This window comes from Oncorhynchus mykiss, chromosome 10, assembly GCF_057628025.1.
Source record: "Oncorhynchus mykiss isolate SJ-2025 chromosome 10, ASM5762802v1, whole genome shotgun sequence".
In the NCBI taxonomy this organism is placed as follows: Eukaryota; Metazoa; Chordata; class Actinopteri; order Salmoniformes; family Salmonidae; genus Oncorhynchus; species Oncorhynchus mykiss.
This window is the reverse complement of record NC_143031.1, coordinates 47,004,256-47,028,204: the sequence shown is the minus strand read 5'-3', so window position 1 is coordinate 47,028,204 and position 23,949 is coordinate 47,004,256. Positions and strand designations below refer to the sequence as shown.

Below are 23,949 nucleotides of genomic sequence, written 5' to 3'. Positions count from 1 at the left end.
ATTTTCTAAATGCCATGATAGGGAAGTACTTTTTTTTTTATGTCACTGACGAGGCGCTGATAGAAGGATTAGTTACACATATCTTTGTCCAGACTGTAACGTTAGCCACCAAATTTTACGAAATACCTGAAAGGGGACTTCTTAAAAGGTATGTTTTGCAGCATTCACCATTTGTATTTCATGTGGTAGTTGAACTGGATGCATACATTTTCGCCCCGAAACTATCTTGCTAGAAAGCTATGGTTAGCTTCTTCTTGCTAGCTAGTTTCCTGGCTGTGGGCGGCTAGGCAGCATTCTCCAGCGTTGCGTGCTGCTAGTTAACAATAATGCACTTACTTTATATCTACATGGGGCATACTTGATAGATCTTTATTCATCCCGGGTGTGGAGATATTGGGCTTCGTGTTTCAGAGCTAAAGATGCGTAGGTAGCTAGTTAATAGCAACTGGCTGTCGAGGCCTTTTTCGCGAAGGCCCATTCGATGTAACTAGCTACAGTAGCTAACGTTAGCTTGCATCTACGTTGTTCTGGGCTGGTAGACGTTATTCTTTCTGTGAGGGACATCAATTGACATCTAATTAGTTAGTTAGCTATTGAATGATTAAAGATGGTAGTTTTTCAGATACACAGTCGTCGAAGGAGACATCCATCGCAAGGCTCTTCTTTAGGGCCTACACTTTATACCAGGCTGTATCACTGTTTGGCCGGGGTAGGCCGTCATTGTAAATAATAATTTGTTCTTATCTGACTTGCCTAGTAAAATAACGGTTAAATAAAAATTATACAAAAAATATATAATAATAAAAAACAAAAAACATTGATTTAGACATCAAATCAAATTATATTTGTCACGTGCGCCGAATACAACAGGTGTGTAGACCTTACCGTGAAACGCTTACTTACAAGCCGTTAACCAACCATGCAGTTCAAGAAATAGTTAAGAAAATATTTACTAAAGTAAAGTAACACAATAACATTACATAACAATAACGAGGTTATATACCGGGGCTACCGTAACTGAGTCAATGTGCGGGGTTACAGTTTGGTCGAGTTAGTTTGTACATGTAGGTTGGGGTAAGTGACTATGCATAGATATTAAAAAGCGAGTAGCAACAGTGTAAAAACAAAGGGTGGCCATTTGATTAATTGTTCAGTAGTCTTATAGCTTGGGGTAGAAGCTGATAAGAAGCCTTTTGAACATAGACTTAGTGCTCCATTACCCCGCGGTAGCAAAGAGAACAGTCTATGACTTGGGTGACTGGAGTCTTTGACACTTTTTTGGGGGGCCCTTCCTCTGACACTGCCTACTATATAGGTTGCCTTAGACATGTATATATGTTACAACATCAGTTGAAATGACTGAACACCATTTTCCCCCAATTTCAGAATAAACTTCTCTGTGCCCTGACAGTTTGAGGATGGAGGACAGTGAGGGTCACAGCTCTGCACACCAAGGATCTGGTGATGGTGCGACGAGCACTATGAACTTATATGCCACTCTGGGGCTCTCTCCAGAAGACGTGGATGCTCTGGCCCAGATTCCAGAGAATGAGATCAGTGTGGAGACGTTGCCTTATCTGATAATGAAACTGAAGGCCAGTCGAGCCAAGCAAGAGGAGCAGGGACAGGCCTCCCCAAAGGGAGACAGCTGTCAGGAGGATACAGATGATGGAGACCTTAGCAAACGGGACAGTCCCCCTGCTGTCCCTCGTCGGTCAAACAGCCATATTGACACTGATTATAGGAGAGCGGAGATTCACAGTCGACCAGAGCGGACTGAGGCAAGGAGAGGTTCCCGTCACACTAGGCCCTCAATGGAAAAACCATCCGACAGCCAGCAAAAGATTCCTTTCTCCTATCAAGTGGATGATTTTCATGGAGTTGTGCCCAAGGTTTACCCACACACATGCTCTCTATGCTTATGCATGTTGAATTCTAATAAGGTAAGCTTTGTTATATTTCAAAACTCTTGCTGTTGGACTGTTTATATATAATTTTTAATCAGAACACTCAACCTTCCAAGATGGCAGTAATTTAGCTTAATGTTTTTTTTTTTTTTCACAGACATGGAAGGAACATCTCAATGGATTACGACATGCGGAGGGCTGTCAAGAACTCTTGCGTCTGTAAGTGTTTTCATGCAAAGTAAACATTTAGAAAATTTACTATTACAGGTCACAAAATCAATTGAGATTTTCTATAACGGTTTTACTTATATTTGTTTTTTTGTGTGTTTTTTTTACAGATATCCAGATTGGCAAAAACATGATGCTCGGAAGGAAATGTTAGGGAAAACATGAAATTAAGCTTTACGTTGAAAACAGGCATGTCATGATGTAAAACCATTAGCTGTTCCTCTTCTTACTTAGAACTGTTTACGTTATCTTCCAGGTCCAACTCCATTCCAAGTAGAGATGCTATTTCAACCGCCCAGAAGTCTGCATCAGAAAGACACTATTTGAAACCCAGGGTAATGATGCCCCTTTTGTGACAATATTCTCTTATAAATAGAGCATTTTTAATTCACTTATGTTTATTTGCTTAAAGCTGCATGCTTGAATGTATTTCCATTTTGCTTCAGGCTGGCACGAAGGTGGTGGTCACAAAATTTCCCCATGGCTCTGTTTGTGTTGAAGACTTGATGACTTTGGCTAAGCCATTCGGCACGGTTGTAAAACATCTGGTGTTCCCCTGCAAGGTAAGTTACACAAATTGATGATAAAAACCTAGTAATAAACACTCTAAACTCTTAAACATGCACTATGCAGAAATTGCTCCGCCATTTCCTGGTTGCTAAAATTAATAGTTCACCTAATTTCAGTGTATGTGACAAAACAATTAAGTATAGTGTAGAGAATCATTGTACCATCTAAACCTCTGTGAAACATTTTATTTTCAATAACCAAACATATTTACAGTTCTAATACCAATACTAACCTACTGTATGCTACATACTTAATGAGTGCATAGGACAGGGCGGCAGGGTAGCCTAGTGGTTAGAGCGTTGGGCTAGTAACCGAAAGGTTGCAATTTCAAATCCCCGAGCTGACATGGTACAAATCTGTCGTTCTGCCCCTGAACAAGGCAGTTAACCCACTGTTCCTAGGCCGTCATTGAAAATAAGAATTTGTTCTTAACTGACTTGCCTAGTTAAATAAATTAAGAAAATATATACAATTAGTTAATTTTAGTATACTGTAAACGAATGCTATCGTTTCAGTTGTGCGTACTAGCGCTTCGCCTGTCTACTGGAAGTTGATGCTATTGCTACCTCTTGCTAGCTTGTTAGCATAACAAATGACCAGCTAGACATTTTATGATTCCCGGTGTGTTAGTAAATTCAATCTGGAGTGCCAGCGTGCGCTCTGGGTGTTTGTAAATCCAGAGCATTGTCAGATTGTCCTTTGTAAATTCAGAGCGTTTTGCTCTGGGGGTTTAGAGTGCACACTGGACGCTCTGGCCGAGGAGTAGGGTTGATCCGTGCGTTCAACGGCAGTCAAGCACCCAAGCTAACTGGTTAACGTTGGCTAGCTACTTCCAGACACATAATGAGAGAGAACCTCAGTCTGACCAGTTCACTCACCCTAGCAGAGCTGGGTTAGGCTGCTTTTATGTTATCCAGACCGTTGGTGACTGTAACTGTGCTGCTGGCAACAATTGAATGACACGTTTTTTTTTTGCCGACGTTTACTGATGGGTGTTGAGCGTTCATCAGTTATTCTGCACTCTGGCACACGCAGACGAGAGTCAGATAAAAACATTTGTCATGTGCCAAATACAACAGTGAAATGCTTACTTACAAGCCCTTAACCAACAGTGCTCTGAAATCTCTGTACAGTTTATGACCATTGCAATAAATAATACAAAGTCCACCTTTTTAGCATGTAGCATTTCACTACCCCTCGGTTGATGAGAAACTTCACTGGTCATGGTGGCTCTACTACTATCGCTTCTTCCCCGCTACTCGTTCCTTCCAATTTTCTCATCGCCTCCAGATAGGATACACGCTGGACACTCCTTACCCTTTCCACCTCATTCTCCTTCACCCTAACAGGACACTTCAAGAATTCAGGCGCATGTTCACCTCCACAGTTGAAGCATTTCCCTTCATCTAGCGTACAATATTCTTCCCTTCTGCACACGCTTGACACATGACCAAATCTTTTAAATTTGTGAAACTGAAGGGTCTTGTGCACAAAATCTCTTACAGGGCATCTCATGAATCCTAACTTTATTTGAGATAGGAGACTCTTCATCAAAGAAGAGTAGCATGGATGAAGTCTGTTTCTTTTCTCCGTCTACCATACAGGTCAGGCGACGTGGACCAACTATTCCATCGATGTCTTCAGTTATGTCCTCTGCCTTTGTTTTGCGTCACCCCAGAAATAATCACCTTGCTAGGTGCCCTGCTACAAAAATCCATGCAGGAAACATTCCACTCCGATATCTTAAAACACGCTTCTTCTTGCGACTCACCCACTCCAGACTTTCCTCCAACACATTCCAGATTTTCCTGGAGACGTAAACGGATTTCCCAAGTAGCATTGATCCAAAACCCTGACTCGGACCAAAAACGAGTCTAGTGGTTCCTGTTTTCCAACATAGCTTTGCTACTCTTGTTTCCCTTTTTCTTCGCCACTAACCCACTCATTCTTACTTTCTGTACTATTAGCTTCACTCTACTCAGTTTCCACCATCTTCCATCCTCAGTCACTCTAGCTTCGCATTTGGCTGCATATTTGCATTAACAGCCCTAAAAGCACAGAGAAAGTGTACACTGCTTGCATACTTTGTATTTTGGCGAAGTTAGTACGACATCTGGGAACTTTTGGCATACTAACTATATCCATGCTATGACCAATAAGCATACTATATTCTCAATTCACGTCACATATAGTGCAGTTAGTATGAGTATTCAAAACACAGATATTGTCTTTTCAGCTATTTGAAGCTGGTGTACAAAACCGAAGGTAAAAGAGGAAATTTAACAGAGGAAGCATAGAAATGTTCTATGTGCCCTATATCTACTGCTTCTTAGACTTGCTTTCAATGAGAATGACACAGATATATCTAATTTCTATGTGAATTTGGTTGGGTTGCCCAAAAAGTTACATTTTGCAGCTTTAACATTCTCTATCTCTCAAAATCTGTAGTTGAATGTCTTGGATGATTCACTGTTGTATTTGTTTGTTACAGGGATTCCTGGAGTTTGGTTCTCACAAAGAGGCAGTCAATATGGTGAATCACTTCAGTGAAAAGCAAGCTTTCGTGAAGGGATATAAGTTGAATCTGTACTTGTCACCTATGGTGTGCAGTATTCATGTAAGTGCACCTGCCTCTTAAAAGTTTGAGATTCTGTGTTCTTAATCAGAGATCGCAGTATGAGCTTGTTTTTTCCTTTAGCCGCCAAGGTTGGATGAACCAACAGAAAAACGGCCGACCAAACAAGCTACCAATACAGTGGTTTGTTTTTCCCGCCTACCTCCTGGGAAGGAAAGAGAATCTGAGATTCTTGATCTCGCCAAGATGTTTGGGGATGTGCGGCATTCAACATTTTCAAGTGATCAGGTAAGGTTCGAGCAATATGGAATTAAAGTGTGGTCAATCATATTCTGCAAATCTCTGGTGATTTCAAATAGACAACAATTATTAAAACGATTTACTCCAAAACCTTCATTATGCAGCACCATATTTAGCTTTGTCTAATGAATTCTCCCTTATTCATCTGCAGGCCCTGATTGAGATGGTAGATTGGAAGGATGCTGACATTATGGTGAAGTACTACCACTCCAACCCCCTAAAGATCAGTGGAAAGAGTGTCAAAGTATACTTGTCACTGAAACGCCTGAGGTAAGTAAGAGTCCTTCAACTGGGGCTATTGTGGCCAGACCGATTTTCCTGTGGGACTCATCAGGAAGTATGTCTCAGGGAAGTTTACCTCAATGGTTTTTGCCTTGTAGAGAAAGTCCTGACTCCACCACATCCAGAAGAGCAGATTCCAGTAAAAGCCGCAGCAGCAGACACAAGAGTGAGGAGACTAGCAAGACCTCAAACTCCACAAACAAAGAGAAACCCAGTACAGGCAAACAACCTGCAGAGAAAGTGATGGAACAAGGAGAAGGTCAACAAAGCACCTCAGAGGAGGTCAAGGAAGTGGTCAAGGAGGAGGACGTTGATTTGGAAAACAAAGATATGGACGAAGAGATTATCCAGGTGGAAGCTAAACAAAGCTTGTTAGATGATGAGAATGGAGCTGGTGTTGATACTAAAGACCCTGCTCCTTCTAAAAGTGCCTCTCTGGTGGCTGATTGTAAAGATAAGGGGGAACCCGAAATCTCAGAACTGTTGGCAGACGATACCTTGGAGGATTGTGACATCAAGGCTGCCGGTGATCCAGCTCTGTGTGATGCTGACGTCTCAATGGAGAACATGGTGGAACAGGAGAGCTTTCAAGAAGATGTAAGAAATTCTTGTCATTCATATTTGTGACCGGAACCAACAAAGGCTTATTGTTCCCAGAATTGAAAATAAGTTTGTCAAGTAACCAAGATGTGGGTTCCTAGCAATGGCTTCTTAAAGCATGTGAGCTTCAACTCTTCAACTTGGTTGAAGTTCTGGGAGCATTCCTGAGAATGTAGTTTTGTTGAGTGAGATCCTCCACTGATCAGTTGAAACAGATGTGGCCATCTATTGCCTAGAACCACTGAAATCTGGCAGAAGTTTCAGTGGCAAATAAAATGTATCTGACACTTCTGAACCTCGTCAATCTAGACAAACAGTCAAGATGTTTTCTGTGACTCATGTCAGCAATGCCCGGTTTGACTCATGGCTTGTTGGAATATTGAGTTTGCTTGATACCATAGCACGCTACTTACAGTGCCTTCAGAAAGTATTCATGCACCTTGAACTATTCCACATTTTGTTGTTACAGCCTGAATTTAAAATGTCTTACTTAGTCTCTCACACCTACACACAATACACATTATGACAAAGTGAAAACATGTTTTTATAAATGTTTGCAAATTTGTTTAAAAATTAAATATATATCTAATTTACATAAGTATTCACACCCCTGAGTCTGTTAGAATCACCTTTCTGGATAAGTCTCTCAGATTTTCACACCTGGATTGTACAATATTGGCACATAATTCTTTAAGCTCGGGCAAGTTGGTTGTTGATCATGGCTAGACAGACATTTTCAAGACTTGCCATAGATTTTCAAGCAGATTTAAGGAAAAACTAACTAGGCCACTCAGGAACATTCCATTTTGTCTTGGTAAGCAACTCCAGTGTAGATTTGGCCTTGTGTTTTAGGGTATTGTCCTGCTGAAAGGTGAATTTCTCCCCATGTCTGTTGGAAAGCAGACTGAACCAGGTTTTCCTCTTGGATTAGCTCTAAGCAGTGCCTTTTTATCCTTAACTCCCTAGACCTTGACAAGGATACTCATAACATGATGCCTCCACCACCATGCTTGAAAATATGACGTGGTCCTCAGTTAATTTCTTTGCCTTATTGCAAACAGGATGAATGTTTTAGAATATTTTTATTCTGTACAGGCTTCCTTATTTTCACTGTCATTTAGGTTAGTATTGTGGAGTAACTACAATGTTGTTGATCCATCCTCAGTTGTCTCCAATCACAGCCATTAAACACTGTTTTAGTCACCAATATTCCATGGTGAAATCCCTGAGCTATTTCCTTCCACTGAGTTAGACTGGGTGTATTGATACGCAAGTGTAATTAATAACTTCACCATGCTCAAAGGGATATTCAATGTCAGATTTTCTTTCTTTTTTTACCCACCTACCAATTGGTGCCCTTATTTGCGAGGCATTGGATGACATCCCTGGTCTTGGTTTGAAATTCACTGCTCGACTGAGGGACCTTACAATTATCTTTATGTGTGGCGTACAGAGATTGGGTAGTCATTAAAAAAAAAAAGGCCATGCAAGTTATTTGACATGTTAAGCACAATTCTACTCCTGAACTTTAGGCTTGCCATTAACAAAAAGGTTGAATACTTATTGGACACAAGACATTTCAGCTTTTAAAATGTTTTATTTGTAAAAATGTCTAAAACCATCATTTCAATTTGACGTGGGGTATTGTGTGTAGGCCAGTGACACACTCTAAATGTAATCCATTTTAAATTCAGGCTAACACAACAATGGATAAAGTCTAGGGGTGTGAATACTTTCTGAAGGCACTGTATGTAGGCTATATGATTTGCTCAGGGGCTATTCATTCCATCAGTTTTATGAGTGCCGTACAAATCAGATGGAGATCAGCTTTGAAGGATCTCCTTACGTTCCATGGTTTAATATCAAAGGTTATAGAGCCATCTCTGTACAAGCTCCAATTGTTCCTAGAAAACCTAGACTGACCGTAGTAATCCAGAACAGGCGCTTAATTGCTCAAAAGTCAGCCAAACATTGTTGAACTGCATTGTTGGTTAAGGGATTGTAAGTAAGCATTTCATGGTTAGGTCTACACCTGTGTTCGGCACATGTGACAAATACAATTCGATTTGATCAATTAGACATGCTTATTTGTTCAGCCTTAGCATGGTTAAAACCTGGCCTGACCAAGAGGTTTGAATAACTTTGGATATTTAAGCTGTCAATGTCAATTGTAATAGTGCAGCCACGGAGTTCTCTTCCTAGCTTTGTGACATGGATCTGTATCATACTTCAGTACTATTGAATACAGTTTTGCATGCTTTTATGTTCAGTGTTTGAAATGCTTTTGACAGTTTCCCATTGCAACCTCACACATTTGTGAGATTTTGTAATGGTTTTGGTGCAGCACTGTGGACCTTAACTCAAATTCTTTAACTTATTGATGTTGTGGACTTATTTCCAACAGGACAATATGGATGACATGGATTTCCCTGAGAATATGGATGACTTCGTTACGTTGGATGAACTTGACGACAGTACTGGAGGGGACACGCCGCTGGGTAAGCAATGAATGATGCAAAACATTCTTACTTGGCACCAATGGACAAAAACAATTATTACAGTTGTCTAGCCTGTGTAGATAATCTCCAGATAATTTATAGTAATAATTACTTTTTGTTTTTATTTGCAGAGTCAAAGGATGCTTCATGGGTTGGTATTCCTCCATATTGAGTAGTTGGAATGTGTCAAACGTGTAGAAAAGTTGTTTTTATTGATAGTCGGTTAAAATTGTTTTCTACAGGATGGAAAAGTTGTCCAAATTAGCCCAATTAGAAAGGGATATGGAAATGTGGAGGTGGCCCTATTGAAACTGGCAGAGCGGGCAAACGTGAAAGTTGTAAACCATTCCATATCCTTCCTCAGACAGGAGGTATGTTCATAATTATGTTACTTGCAGATATGTTATTTGGGGATCAGTGTTTTATTTTGTATGGTACTTATCTAGTTTTCTTCATGGGATGGAAATGTTGTCAAAGCAACAGTGGTGAATAATTTGACATTCATGTAATTCGGCATACAAGAAGGAGTTTATTTACTTAACCCCTGATTTGTGCAAACGTTTGCTGTCTTTGTTTTTATGATATAGCTTTTTCTATATTTTCAGGCATGGTTAGAGCTTGAAACTACCGATGAAGTACGTGAAATGGTGAAATTCTACAAAGGAAAAGGACAGTTGTTGAGGAAACATGTCAATGTTAGCATGTGCTTTTCACGGAAAGAGTTGGAGGTGGGTTTGGTGTCTGCTAAATGGTGTAGTATGCGTTATGCATCTGATGAAAGAATTGAGTTGCATTCATAAAGTATTCAGACCCATTGACTTTTTCCACATTTTGCTTCGTTACAGCCTTTTACTAAAATTGATTCAATTGTTTTTTCCCCTCAAGTACCACACAATACCCCATAATGACAAAGCAAAAACTGTTTTTTTATATTTGTTTAAAACTAATTTAAACAAAAAAAAAATGAAGTCACATTTACTTATGTATTCAGACCCTTTACTGAGTACTTTGTTGAAGCACCTTTGGCAGTGATTACAGCCTCAAGTCTTCTTGGGTGTGACGCTACAAGCTAGGCACACCTGTATTTGGGGAGTTTCTCCCATTCTCCTCATCAGATCCTCTCAAGCTCCATCAGGTTGGATGGGGAGCGTCGCTGCACAGAGCTGTTCGACCGGGTTCAAGTCTGTGCTCTGGCTGGGCCACTCAAGGACATTCAGAGACTTGGCCTGAAACCACTCCTGCTTTGTCTTGGCTGTGTGCTTAGGGTCGTTGTCCTGTTGGAAGGTGAACCTTCACCCCAGTCTGAGGTCCTGGGCGCTCTGGAGCAGGTTTTCATCAAGTCTCTCTGTACTTTGCTCCGTTCATCTTTCCCTCGATTGTAACTAGTCTCCTAGTCCCTGCTGCTGAAAAACATCCCACTAGCATGAACCTGCCACCACCATGCTTTACTGTAGGGGTGGTGCCAGGTTTCATCCAGATGTGACACTTGGAATTCAGGCCAAAGAGTTCAATCTTGGTTTCATCTGGACTGAGAATCATTTAGGTGCTTTTTTTTGCAAACCATGCGGTCTCTCATGTGCCTTTTTCTGGGGAGTGGCTTCCATCTGGCCACTCTACCATAAAGGCATGATTGGTGGAGTGCTGCAGAGATGGTTGTCCTTCTGGAAGGTTTTCCCATCTCCACAGAGGTCTTGGTCACCTCCCTGACCAAGACCCTTCTCCCCGAATTGCTCAGTTTGGCTGGGCGGCCAGCTCTAGGAAGAGTCTAGGTGGTTCCAAACTTCTTCTATTGAAGAATGATTAAGGCCACTGTGTTCTTGGGGACCTTCTTGGGATGCTTCAGAAATGTTTTGGTACACTTGTCCAGATCTGTGTGTCGACACAATCCTGTCTCAGAGTTCACCAGACAATTCCTTCAACCTCAGCTTGGTTTTTGCTCTGATATGCACAGTCAACAGTGGGACCTTATCTAGACCCGTGAGTGCCTTTCCAAATCATGTCCAATCAATGGAGTCCACCTGTGGTAAATTCAAATCAAGTTGAATAAACATCTCAAGGATGATCAATGGAAACAGGATGCACCTGAGATCAAATTTGAGTCTCGTAGCAAAGGGTCTGAATACTTAAGTAAAACATGTATTTCAGTTTATATTTAATAAAATTGCAAACATATCTAAACCTGTTTTTGCTTTGTCATTATGGGGTATTGTGTATAGATTGAGGGGGGGGAATTGTTTTAGAGTAAGGCTGTAACATAACAAAATGTGGAAAGTAAAGGGGTCTGAATACTTGCCAGATGCACTGTATTATAAACTAAACTACAGACCTAGTCAATATTTGTGAAATGTGACTTTGTTTCTGTCATTGCAGAGTCCTAGTGGGAGATCCATCTACATTTGTATGCTTCCACTCCAGAAGTACTCTGACGTCTCTCTTTTACGACTTGCCCAGCCTTTCGGGAAAATCACTGGCTATAATTTGAACTGGCGTCATGGAAAGGTAAAGTTTCACCTGCCCATTTGGTTTTTCTATTAATAAAGGACTTTCACATGGATGTTTTTCTTTCTCCTTTCAGTGTTATATCCAGTTGGAGAGCGTGGAAGCCGCTCAGAAAATGGTGAAGTACTTCCAACGTCCACACAAGTTCTACGGGACTCTGTTAAGAGTCAGTTTGTGCAAAAAGGGAGACTCCCTAATATACTGGTAAATAATTTTAATGACCCTAAGTATATGCAGTAGAGTAGATGATATAAATATGGAATTTGAAGACTGGATACTAGCATTCTATGTCCACTGCCAGTTCAATTGATTGGAATTTATTGGAAGAATATACAGCCAAAGAATAATCTATGGTTCAACTGGACTGTATGAGGGCTGTGTCTAAGTACACTTTCATGATATAGTACTCCATGACATATTCTGCCCTCCGGATACAGGAAGCCTCCAGTCAAATATGAGCTGTGGTTGGCCAGTCAGAAAGACAGAAGATCAAGAGATCATCATGGAGATGAAAAGACTAATGGCCAGTCAGCCAAAAGCCCCTATCCAGAGGTGAAAGATGGTTATTGCTATGTTTTTGTTTCCTTAATTTAAACAAGGTGAAATATTGCCTTGTTAGTTTAATGCTAGCTGAATATTTATGTATTTAATTTTGGCATGTCCGTGAACAATCCTTTTACAGTTACTGGTTATTCAATAAGTAATCAGTTGGTGTTGGTCTCTCAGGCTAAGTAGAACAAATTAGTAAAATACATGATTGTGTTTGTATGGCCAGGATGTCCAGAGCCCTGTGTCTGACAATGAGGGGGTCTGTGGGGACCCTGAGGGTGAGGAAGCCAGTGGTGTGGAAGCTCTCCCAGGGGGAGAGGAGAAGCAGCAGCAGCAGGAGGAGGGGGAGGAGAAGCAGCAGGAGGAGGGGGAGGAGAAGCAGCAGGAGGAGGGGGAGGAAAAGCAGCAGGAGGAGGGGGAGAAGCAGGAGGAGGGGGAGAAGAAGCAGCAGCAGGAGGAGGGGGAGGAGAAGCAGCAGCAGGAGGAGGGGGAGGAGAAGCAGCAGCAGGAGGAGGGGGAGGAGAAGCAGCAGCAGGAGGAGAAGCAGCTGCAGCAGGTGGAGGAGAAGCAGCTGCAGCAGGTGGAGGAGAAGCAGCTGCAGCAGGTGGAGAAGAAGAAGCAGGAGGGACCTCTGGGTCCTTATCAACCTGACAACCCTGTTGGTAAGATGCTAGAGAAACTGACTTATGTTTGTGTGGCTGCCTATTTTTATTATCAGGTGTGACGGATCTGCTAAAGAGCTTTTAGTGCCATATTGTGATAACGACCCTTTCGCTCTCCTTTTACTTGCAGGGTTAGACTATCTGGTGCCAAGGACTGGATTCTTCTGCAAGCTGTGCAACATCTTCTACAACAATGAGGAAACAGCCAAATCAGTCCACTGTAGCAGTGAGGAACATTATCTAAACCTTAAGGTAATTCAACTATGTCAAGTCTTATGAATCATACTTTGGTGGGGTGTTTTTGTAAAAAAAAAAATAATAATAATAATAATGTTCACCTTGAGGCAAGAACATTCTCAACATTCCCCAGGCTTCACTGTTAAATGTTAGTCGAATATTCATCCATTTCAAGGGAAACCTTATTTATTTAAAGCTAGTATCACCTTTGCTTGTGGAATCTTGACCATTTGGAAAGATGAGACTTGGATCTGTTTTAGCTGTTCTTGGTAATGGGTTAACATAGATAATGCATTGAAAATGTACACTGATTTTCTTCTCTTTCAGAGAAAGATGGATAAAGAAACAGCCCGTATCTGATTGAGGATTGTCGTCCCCTTGTAGTCTTCCCAGAGGAAGGCCGTTTTAGTATAAACATTTCTGTCCAGTTTGTTTTTAACATTCCAGTCTTTTTTGTTACTGTTAACATTGTTACCCATTTGAAATTAATTAATGCAGCCTATTACGAAATGTAGTCCCATTCTGTGGTTAGGAATAGTACCTGGATTTAGTTTCCTCTTATTGAATAAATAAATGTTGGACTTGTTCTTTGACTTCTGCTGTTACTTTTGTCACCTCTTATGGTTAACATTTACTCTGAACCTACTGCACTTGACAGAGGCCTAAGGTTGTTTATGGTAACTGTCATTTATCAAGGACATGTGGACAGGTTTGGCTTGAACTACATCCCATAATTTGCCATAACCCAGAGAACCATCTGATGCTTGACTGTGACAGCAGAGCTGGCTAAGAAGATTCACCCAGTCTGGGGCAAGGAGCAGCACATCGCTTGAGGAAAAAGACAGAGGAGGGAGATCGAACAAACAGGCCTAGACGCTTCTGATAGGGGAGAGTTCAGTGAATGTATTCCCTAACATTTTACACAAACTCGAGGCTACAAAAGTTGTTGTGCATTTTATATTCAAGCTACCACTGTTTTGGAACACTGCCTTCAGGGTAATGTCATGAAAGCTTGACTCTGGTTATGTAGACAGTGTAATTAGTTCAACCACTGACAATAGCGAAGGGGTGTGTCATGTTATTAGAGTGATGGAGAATGAAAAATAAGTTTACATGTTGAATATATTAGGCTATCATATTGCAACATAAGTAGATATTATACATAGTATTAGTATGAACATGATTTAATTTCATATACACTTTATTTCCATTTAATCTTCTGGTTCAACTGGAATGCACGATATGCAGAAAATAATCAAGTAATCCTATACATATTCTAGTAATTACTATAGAAATCTGTACTATCATTTAGGATTGTTATGTCTAGCGGGTAATACACTCCTGTCCCCAATGGACCGGCTCGCACATGAAGCATCCTCTTCAGGCTGCAAAGGCATAATTTCCCTCAATGGGGGGGGGGGGGGCATTTACTTAATTAACTATCCCCATTTTCAGATAAGGGTGTGATGGAGGAATGGATGCACTGGCTAGAAGGGGCGGAACATCCGTTCATTGTGTGGACCGACCACAAAAACCTGGAGTATCTCTGCACCACCAGGCATCTAAATTCCAGGCAAGCGAGATGGGCTCTGCTGTTTACCCGGTTTAACTTTTCCCTCTCCTACCAACCGGGGTCCAAGAACGTCAAGACTGATGCCCTGTCTCGCCGCTATAACCCCACGGTTACCACCTTGGAGCCTGAGACCATCCTTTCCACCTCGTGCCTGGCGAAGGCACTCAGCTGGGGTATGGGGAAACATGTCCGGGAGGCGCAGCGGTCCCAGCCGAACTCTGGGGGGGGCACAGATAACCGGATGCCTGACGCTGTCCGCTCCGCGTTCCTGGAGTGGGCCCATTCCTCTAGGCTTGCCTGTCACCCGGGCTCTCGTCACACCCTCGCCTTCGTGTGACAATGGTTCCGGATGTTGCCGCGTTTGTCGCCGCCAGCACGGTCTGTGCACAGAACAAGACTCCTCGGCAAGCTCCGGTTGGTCTTCTCCAACCACTGCCTGTCCCTCACCATCCCTGGTCCCATACCTCCCTGTATTTTGTCACGAGTCTCCCCCCGTCTGAGGGCAACAATGCCATCCTGACTGTGGTCGACCAGTTTTCCAAAGCCGCCCATGTCATTGCTCTCCCCAAACTATCCTCAGCCAAGGAGACGACCCAGCTTATGGTGCAGCACGTCTTCCGGATCCACAGACTCCCAGTGGACATGGTCTCCAACCCTACCACCTGAAGTCAGCAACTTGTATGGGTTGAGTACGCTCGCAAAATCACTTCCTTGCCCTGCCACGGGTTTCTCGCCCTTCGAGTGTTCCTTGGGAAATCAGCCTCCGCTCTTCCCAGAGCAAGAGGAGGAAGTCAGCAATCCCTCTGCCCAGATGTTCATCCGCCTCTGTTGCCGTACCTGGAAGAGAGCCCAGGCCGCTCTGTTGAAGACCACTTCCAAGTATAGGCGACAAGCAGATCGCCACATGACCCCTGCTGGATGCTATCGGCTCGGGCAGAGGGTATGGCTCATCACCCGGGACCTGCCCCTCCGGGTGGAGTCCCGTAAACTTTCCCCCCGTTTTATCGGCCCATTCTCCATCTCTAGAGTCCTTAGCCCCATAGCTGTTCATCTTTTGTTACCCCGTAACCTCTGTATTCACACTACTTTCCATGTGTCTAGGATTAATCCCATGTCTCACAGCCCTTTGTATTCTGTTTCCAGGCCCACCCCTCCTCTCTGTGTCATCGATGGCCATCCGGCGTACACGGTGAGAAGCCTCCTGAGTGTTCGACCACGGGGCAGGGGTTTCCAGTACCTGGTTGACTGGGAGGGTTATGGCCCAGAGATGTGCTGGAGACATCCTAGACCCAGCCCTCATCGCCGACTTCCACTGGCACCCCGGTTAACTAGGTATGCGCTCAGATAGGAGGCCAGGTGGTGACCCTAAAGGGGAGGATACTGTCACACCCTGATCTGTTTAACCTGTTTTTGTGATTGTCTCCACCCCCCTCCAGGTGTCGCCCATCTTCCCCATTATCCCCTGTGTGTTTATACCTGTGTTCTCTGTTTGTCTGTTGCCAGTTTGTCAAGTCAACCAGCGTTTTTGTATCTCAGCTCCTGCTTTTCCCATGGTCTCTTTTTCTCACCCTCCTGGTTTTGACCCTTGCCTGATCACTCTGCTTGCCCCTGACACTCTGACCCTAAGCCTGCCTGCCGACTTGTACCTTTGCCCCAACTCTGGATTATTGATCTCTGCCTACCCTGAGCCTGCCTGCCGTCCGGTATGTTTGCCCCACCTCTGGTTTACTGACCCCTGCCTGCCTTGACCTGTCTATTGCCTTCCCCTGTTGGATTATTAAACCATTGTTAATTCAACGTAATTCAACGTTTCAACGTTCAGATAAGGGTGTGAAACATCCCAAATTGTCAGACAATTTTAAAAATGGTGGTAGAAATTGGTTTATTAAGAAAGTACACATCTTTCCAGTTTTTTTTCAGACAACCCGGTGGTAATTTTAGTTGTTGGCTTGAGCACAACGCGCAAAGCCCAGAGTGCACATTTGCTCGATAATGCAATTTATTTTGACAAAATTATCAGTAGCCTAGAGTTAAAAATGCGATGGAAATCCATTTACTTGTATTTTTTATTCGGTACATGGAAATGTTATGCTCACAGCTTTTTATTCGCAACAAATCAATTGTTTAAATGCGCATGTTTTTATGCAGATTTTTTAGTATTTGCTTGGAAATCTGTCACCAATTGGCTGGAAACCTAGCTATAGAAAACAAGGGGTGGGGGTTGTGCTGTTACTCAAAAACATTTCCCAATGTTGACAGGTCTGCTATTTATTTGTATGTTGAAATGCATGTGTAGGCTACATTTTGTTGTTGGTGACCTTGCATGCAGAAACCACATATCTTTAAATTAAAACGAAGGTTTTGAACTTGGTTTAGGCATGTGGTCACTTTTCCAATAGTGAGATATGTAGCCTTGTTAATGTTTTTAAACATGTTTACGTTATTCACAATGCACCCGTTCACAGTTGGCTAGTTAATACAAAATAATGGAAATGAGGGGGGAAAGGATAAGGTCAATATGTTCAGATGTACTAAAATCAACTGTGCATTGTGAATGTAAGAATTAGATCTCATTCACAATACTGTATGCACAACGGGGCTGAGGAAATTAACTTGAGGAAGATAGATGACTGATGCTTCTTACCCTTATTCATTGAGGAGCGGGGGAAGTTCTACGAAACAAATTGTTAGTTTCAGTATTAATAGTAATTTTCAACAATTCTAAATAGCTACTAAAAATTATTTGTGAAAATTTATTAATTATCATCTTATCTCACATATACAAATGTTAATGTCATTCTCAACATATCCCTTACAACAGCAAATTACAATGTTTCCCTTTATTTACACTCCGCGTGAACGTTCGTTGGAGTCCTCAGATGACATGACTGTGGTAGGCTAGCTTGGCTGGAGCTAACGTTGGACGATGTGAACTTCTATGCTAACAGTTTTACAGATTAATTAAACTCAAACATCATAAAAACATGACAATAATATCATTAAACTCCGCTTAACTTGGTATTTCACATCATATGCTTTATAACTCGCTCACCGTGAAGATTAAAAATAATTCGTTTATCTGGTGCTTCAGTTTTCAGTTGGCTCTCGTTCAACTTCACTAGGCAGGCAGGCTAGCGTGATAGCCACTGTAGAGTGAGAGCACATGAAGTACCCACTTCCCAAGAAACAAGCACACCCCTTGACTATACATGATTACAAATAGCAGATTAGGCTACCATATATCTAACATTCTCCAACATTTCTGGTTGGCAACACAGGGAACCCAAACATGAGCACTTAAAAAAATAAAAAAAATATTAACAGAAAGTATTACCCCTTTTTCACAGCAACTATTTACATTTTTATTTGATGTTACAGACAAACTAGGGCCAACAATAGTAGCCTCATGCCTCTGACTTTATGTAGCACAATATTGGCTCACTCCAATATGGTATCCTTCCGCTCGACAGGATACATTTAGTCCTGTGTACCGGGTAGTGCTGCGACTGACCCCCTTAAATAGCTGCCGAGCTACTACTCACACCTTTTCCTATTTTCGGCTCATTCCAGAAGATTCGCTGGGGGGGGGATGTTTTTTCAGCAGCAGGGACTGAGACTCGTCAGGATCGAGGGAAAGATGAACGGAGCAAAGTACAGAGAGATCCTTGATAACCTGCTCCAGAGCGCTCAGGACCTCAGATTGGCAGTTATATAGAACACATTGTATTGCTAAAATGGTATCTGCAGTGGCCGTACAGCATTTACTGTGATACAGCCTCTGCAGATGTCAGGGCATATACACTTGCGCTTCGTTGAGTAGAGCAGAGCAGGACTTCCCGCCCCCACCTACCGTCAATCAATCATGTCAATGCGGAGCTTTGCGGAGCCCTCCACATTGTTACAAATTCTGGCCCGTGCATGGTTTTGCGGTATGGAGCTCCATTTGATCTCTGCATGCCTACTGCGGCTCAGCAATTCTAGCTTCAACCACATTTTTCAGATCAAGCGTAAATTGGCTTTAAGTTGCCCCTCACTATAGCTGCACTTCTCCACATGTTCAGACTTTTAGGGCAGGTGTCACAGACAGGGCTTATATTATTCCAGGAGTAGGCCTTAATGTGTACTATTTAAACTAGGACATTTAAATAGCATTCATGAACGTGGTTTAAATTTGGGTTAGTTAGTCAGACTACGGAGTCCTTGAGTAAGGTAAGTAAACCTAAATGAGAACACCTGGGTTAAGCCTGATTAGGTTAAGTATGAGCACATGCTGTTGGTCTAATGGTGCTCATATAATCCTGGGAATGGAATAGAAAACACCATCACTGGTGTGAATCTTGAGACAAAACAATGGCAGAGGCTAAAATTCAAAACTTGAGCATGAAAAAATGCTACTAAAACAAAAATTTCTCAAACCATCCAGTTATTGAACGTAAAAACCATTCCACTGCTACTGAGCAAAATAACAAGTGGTTGGGCTGCAATTTTTAGTGAATTCAATGCAAATGAAAATGTAAAAACAAGAAGAGTACAACTTAAGGTGAGTTATATACGTTATTTTCAGTATTTCACATTCATATTTTTGCGACATCACTTATATTGAATGATATCTGCCTTTTTATAGACTCTGAAAGAACCTTTAAACTGACTTTAAAAAGAGAGAGTGCAGAGTTCAGAAGAGAGCGATTTTACTACTGTTGGTGGACCACCAAAAAAAGATGAGACTGATGAATTGAGTGACTTCCTGTCTGGAATAATAGAGCACCAGCAACCTCTGGGTGGTATACCAGACGATGACCATTTGGACAGTTCAGAAGAAGCGCTGAGCACAAATGGTACATATACGAAATAAAGTAAATTGGTCACTTCCTTTGGTAAATATATGCCACTGTCTGTCAATCTTTATTCTTCCATCAATCTAAGGACCATATGAGTTTATTTTTGCTTCTGTGTTCTTTTTCCAGAGGAAAGGAATGTGAACAGGTTGGAAGAGCCAGTGCACAGTGAGTGTGTACCCGCCACATCTGCTATAGCATCCCTGAGATAAGATTCTGCCACCACCTTTCAGCAGAGAACAAAAAAGATGACCGTGCATGAGAAGTTAGCCAGAGAATTTCACGACCATCAAATTAAATATCTGAAGAACATGAAATGAGAATTGTACAGGTTGAACTGGATATGAAGTTGGAAGAGAGCGGTATGATGCAAAATATGTACAGTAATGAGACTATTGTGATTACCAGCCATGGTGAACAATATATGTAAAACATGTTTTGTCATTTGGATATTCATGAGTGAGTATTTTAATCACCACAAACTACATTTTAAACTAGTCTTGGTTTAGTCACTCATTTCGTTTTGCTGCACACTATTTTAATTTTGTACAGAACATACATTTATCAAGGCAAAGATAAGCCATAATGAATAATTCCATATTTAGATGCATCTCATCTAGTTGAGGTGTTGCAATTTGAAAGCAACTGTGTGCAAGTCCTCGTTGGTCCTTGCCTGCCTCATCCATGGGCACATCTGCTTGATCCTGATCTTCCATTGGAGGATCAGGACAGCAATGCTGCTTCAGGTAGTTGTGCAGCACAGCCGTAGCAACGATCACTTTGCAGCATCTTGTCTTGAAACAAAGTGTATTGTGTAAACACTGGAATCGATTTTTCCATACTCCAAACATACGCTCGACCATCCCTCTTGTCCGCATATGAGCTCAGTTGTATCTTTGCGGCTCAGACGTTGTATTTATGTATGGGTTGAATAAAAAGTTACTGACCATATCCACTGTCACCAAGTAGTAGTCCACTATGTTGTCCTTTTTGAAACTAAGCATACAATGAAGAGTTGAGGAAAAATCCTTGAATTGTGAGTTGCACCTTTTGTGAGGGGAAAAAATATGTATTCATCTTATTTGTTGGATATGGAACAATTTATTTACTTAAATATTTCTCTCCTGCTAATGTTGAGTTTTATGGTGTCCACTCTAGCTTCCTGCAGCTAGTCTGGGTGTTGTGGACATGGGTTTTACGAGAGAGCTGGAACTGACACTTGATTGACCTGGTGATTTAAAACCTACAGCCGGCATTCGTGACAGGATGTGGGGTGGTTGTAACTGGGATAGAGAGGAGTAGAACAAAGGCCTCTGGTTCTTAGACATCCTGGCATCTGGGAAATTAGGCCAGGGTTGGGGGTAAGATAACGCCGGGGGCAGATAAAGACAGGATGTGCCCAAAGTGGCTCATGGTTCCCCCCCAATCCATATGGGAACGGTGGAGCCAGCCATGGTTGGAAGCATTTTTAGGTTTGGTATATAAATACACTGTATTTTCTGTATGGTTCAAGCACTCGGTCCGACAGTCAAGACTGCTTCATTATTGCATTAATTAATCAATTTTAAATAAAGATTGTTTGAAGAAGAAATGACCAAGTCTCTCTCAGTACTGAATTTCCAAAACACTTTTACAAAAGGCAATGATGTTTGAAAATTCTAATTTAGGAGTGCATACACCCTGAACACTGATGGAAAACCAGTTCTTACTGTTCCTGTACTCCTCAGCATCAGGAGTTGATAGACACTTGATGGGAACATGACATCCATCTACAGTTGAAGTTGGAAGTTTAAATACACCTTAGCCAAATACATTTAAACTCAGTTTTTCACAATTCCTGACACTTAGTCATAGTAAAACTTCCCTGTCTTAGGTCAGTTAGGATCACCACTTTATTTGAAGAATGTGAAATGTCATAACAGAGAATTATTTATTTATTCTTTCATCACATTCCCAGTGGGTCAAAAGTGTACATACACAAGGTCCAAGCACGTTAGCAGGACAGTAATATGGTGAATTTTGTCATGATGTATCAGCTAACAAAAACATGCTAATGCAGGGATTTCTAGTGGGGCGCATATGAATTATAACAATAGACCCCTATCTGTGTTTGCGAACATTGCTGCACTAGGGTAATATGCACAAGTTGGGGGCGGGGAGTTCTTATAGAACGGCAGCAAAAAAAGCTTCTATAATGGTTGTGTCATCACAAATCAACTGCATTACAGTTAAAAAACACTTCAACTTCAACCAATAAAATGGCTCTTTGGCTAGCTTTTGAGTTAGCATTATAGCTAACAACTTGTTTCCAAAAGTGTTATTTTGCAAAGATCACAACCAAATATAACCTTAGCGACTGTTCAAGCAAGAATCAAAACATCATTGTAAGCGTATGAGAACTCAAAAAAGTGATTTTGTTTAGAAAACATAAATCTAAGCTATGTTGAATGGTCGTAGATGGAGATGGCTTTCTTACTGCGGCCTAGAGTCCCGCGCATCTGTGTGCGTCAATGTGTCCTGTACTAGAAAAAGGTATATAGGCCTACTCTTTTCTTAAGAGACAAAGACCAGGTCGCCCATGCCCTTAATGCTATAACTGCATTTTCTATTGCATCAGGATTAATGCTGAATGTTTCTAAATTTGAAATATTGTGTTTATTTGACTCTTATAAAGAAATATAAAATATTCCTGTAAAGGACTGTGTTAAATATATAGGAATACATCTGTCAAAAAAACACTTAGTCAGACATTTGAATTTCTCGCCTAAAGTTAAGTGAACTAAAAATATATTTAATAATTGGCTACAAAGAGATCTTTCTATACTTGGGAGAGTACTTCTGTCCAAGGCAGAGGGACTGTCTCGTTTTGTGTACCCCCTCATTATCGTTATGTGTAAATCCAGTTACTTGTAAAGAGATCAATAAGACCTTTCTTGACTTCATCTGGAAAAATAAGTCTCACAAACTAAAAAAATATGTCCTTTCTAACAAAAGAGCTGAAGGCGGTCTAGAAGTGTTGGACTTTGTTGACATAAATAACACTTTCAAGATAAACTGGTTGAAATACTGATTCAATATGGTATTTCATTCCAAATAATGTGTTTAATAAATTGGGAGGTCTTCAATTTTTACTGAAATGTAATTATACTCCTGAAAGATTACCTGCTAAATTGGCTAGGTTTCACCAACAAGCTTAAATGGCCTGGAAAATATGTTTCCTGCACAATTTTTCCCCACATAAAGCTCTTTTGTGGAATAATTCAGACATAACTATAAGGAATAGATCATTGTTCTATCCCGGCTGGCATGAGAGGAATATTGACTTTGTTCTTTATATTTTCAACAACAAGGGTAATATTCTCACAAAAGAACAATTTATAACATTGAAAGAGTTTCCAATACCTTTCAGAGAGTTTATTTCTGTGATCAAAGCTGTTCCCAGTGGTCTAACTACACTTATGAAAACTCATCTTAATTTTCGGAATGATCACAAAGTTGATCCAGAACTCAGATTGGAAGGCGTGGGCTTACTTGAGAGATCTGTATTGTATTGTAATATTGGATATATATTAGTATTGTAATAAATATATAAGACAAATTCTTCATTCACAAAACCAACTTACACCGAGAGGAAAGTTTTTCTGGAACATGCTTATTCCTGACATTGTCTGGAAAAATGCATGGTTAAGACCTTACAAATACTGTCTACCAAACAAAGTTAAGGAAGTGCACTTCAACATTTTACATAAGATATATCCATGTAATTCTATGATATCCAAATTTGTGGCTATTGATGATATCTGCGGTTTCTGTATAAAAGAAAGTGAGATTCTGTCTCACTTGTTCTTTGAATGTAAATTTGTGTCAGAATTTTGGGAAAACCTTGCACAGTACTTATTTACCATTATGAACACTGCTTATGTTTTTGACATGAAAGATATAATATGTTACTATTGCAATGATAACAAGACCACTGAAATGATTGTTCATTTTTTTATTCTTGTTGCCAAATACTTCATACACAAACACAAATTCCAAAATTCTATACCAAAATTACACATTTTTCTGATTGAATTTAATTATCTTATTACAACATTAACCCTAGTGAATAACAACAAGAATCTTCCTGAATCATTATAATAAGATTTTTTTCAGAGTGAATACAATTGCACAAAAAAAATACTTTTTAAAATTATTTTATTGATATTTTTTGTATGTTTGAGTATTTTCTTGTTAATACCTGTGTTTTGTTGTGTTAGACATGTTTGATGTAGCAATGAAAGCTGATTTTTGTATTATGAATCAATTTTTTAAAATATTTTATTTTATTTATTTATTATTGTTATTTATTATTATTATTATTATTTAAGTATGTAAACCAGCTTGGAGGAAGTTGTATCATAGTGTATCGACCCTGGGTTTTTATATAGCGCGGATATCGAAACTTCCGTCTGAGCATGCTTTTGGGGCACAGTCGATAGCGCGCTGGACTTCGGACTAGAAGGTCGAGGGTTCAAGGCCTGCTTCCTGCCTGTTTCATTACAAAAGTTTCCGGGTTTGGCGTCCATGTATTAGAAGCGTACGAAAATTAGATGGGTGGCGTTGTTGAATACTTTGTAATTGCATTGAAGGGC

The 23,949-nt window shown here is 40.9% G+C and overlaps 1 protein-coding gene and 1 long non-coding RNA gene across 3 annotated transcripts; both read left to right on the top strand.

The window, feature by feature from the left end:
• Positions 1–13,494, top strand: LOC110534102 (uncharacterized). Of its 2 annotated transcripts, none has more exons than XM_090186877.1 (20): positions 1–148; positions 1,387–1,943; positions 2,065–2,126; positions 2,246–2,284; positions 2,392–2,470; positions 2,582–2,698; positions 5,197–5,322; positions 5,404–5,568; positions 5,732–5,850; positions 5,961–6,459; positions 8,867–8,960; positions 9,092–9,111; positions 9,203–9,331; positions 9,566–9,688; positions 11,331–11,459; positions 11,536–11,663; positions 11,897–12,011; positions 12,235–12,670; positions 12,801–12,922; positions 13,235–13,494. In XM_090186877.1, the coding sequence occupies exons 2-20, from the start codon at positions 1,419–1,421 to the stop codon at positions 13,265–13,267; spliced, it is 3,060 nt and encodes a 1,019-aa protein (XP_090043003.1). In that variant the 5' UTR covers positions 1–148; positions 1,387–1,418; the 3' UTR covers positions 13,268–13,494. The 2 variants fall into 2 exon arrangements, with proteins under 2 accessions (XP_090043003.1, XP_090043004.1); XM_090186878.1 differs by having other exon boundaries at positions 18–148; positions 1,412–1,943.
• Positions 13,495–17,959: 4,465 nt separating this feature from the next.
• On the top strand, positions 17,960–20,280 carry LOC110534103 (uncharacterized). The gene is made up of 3 exons (XR_002475083.3): positions 17,960–19,020; positions 19,105–19,315; positions 19,445–20,280. It is a non-coding gene; the product is annotated as an uncharacterized LOC110534103 (long non-coding RNA).
• The last annotated feature ends 3,669 nt before the right edge of the window (positions 20,281–23,949 follow it).

Bases quoted from the DNA above. Each gene is read 5' to 3' on its own strand.
- LOC110534102 (XM_090186877.1), top strand. From the start codon at position 1,419: ATGGAGGACAGTGAGGGTCACAGCTCTGCACACCAAGGATCTGGTGAT. The intron at 1,944-2,064 runs GTAAGCTTTGTT...TTTTTTTCACAG, and splicing joins GCATGTTGAATTCTAATAAG to ACATGGAAGGAACATCTCAA. The intron at 8,961-9,091 runs GTAAGCAATGAA...TTTTATTTGCAG, and splicing joins TGGAGGGGACACGCCGCTGG to AGTCAAAGGATGCTTCATGG.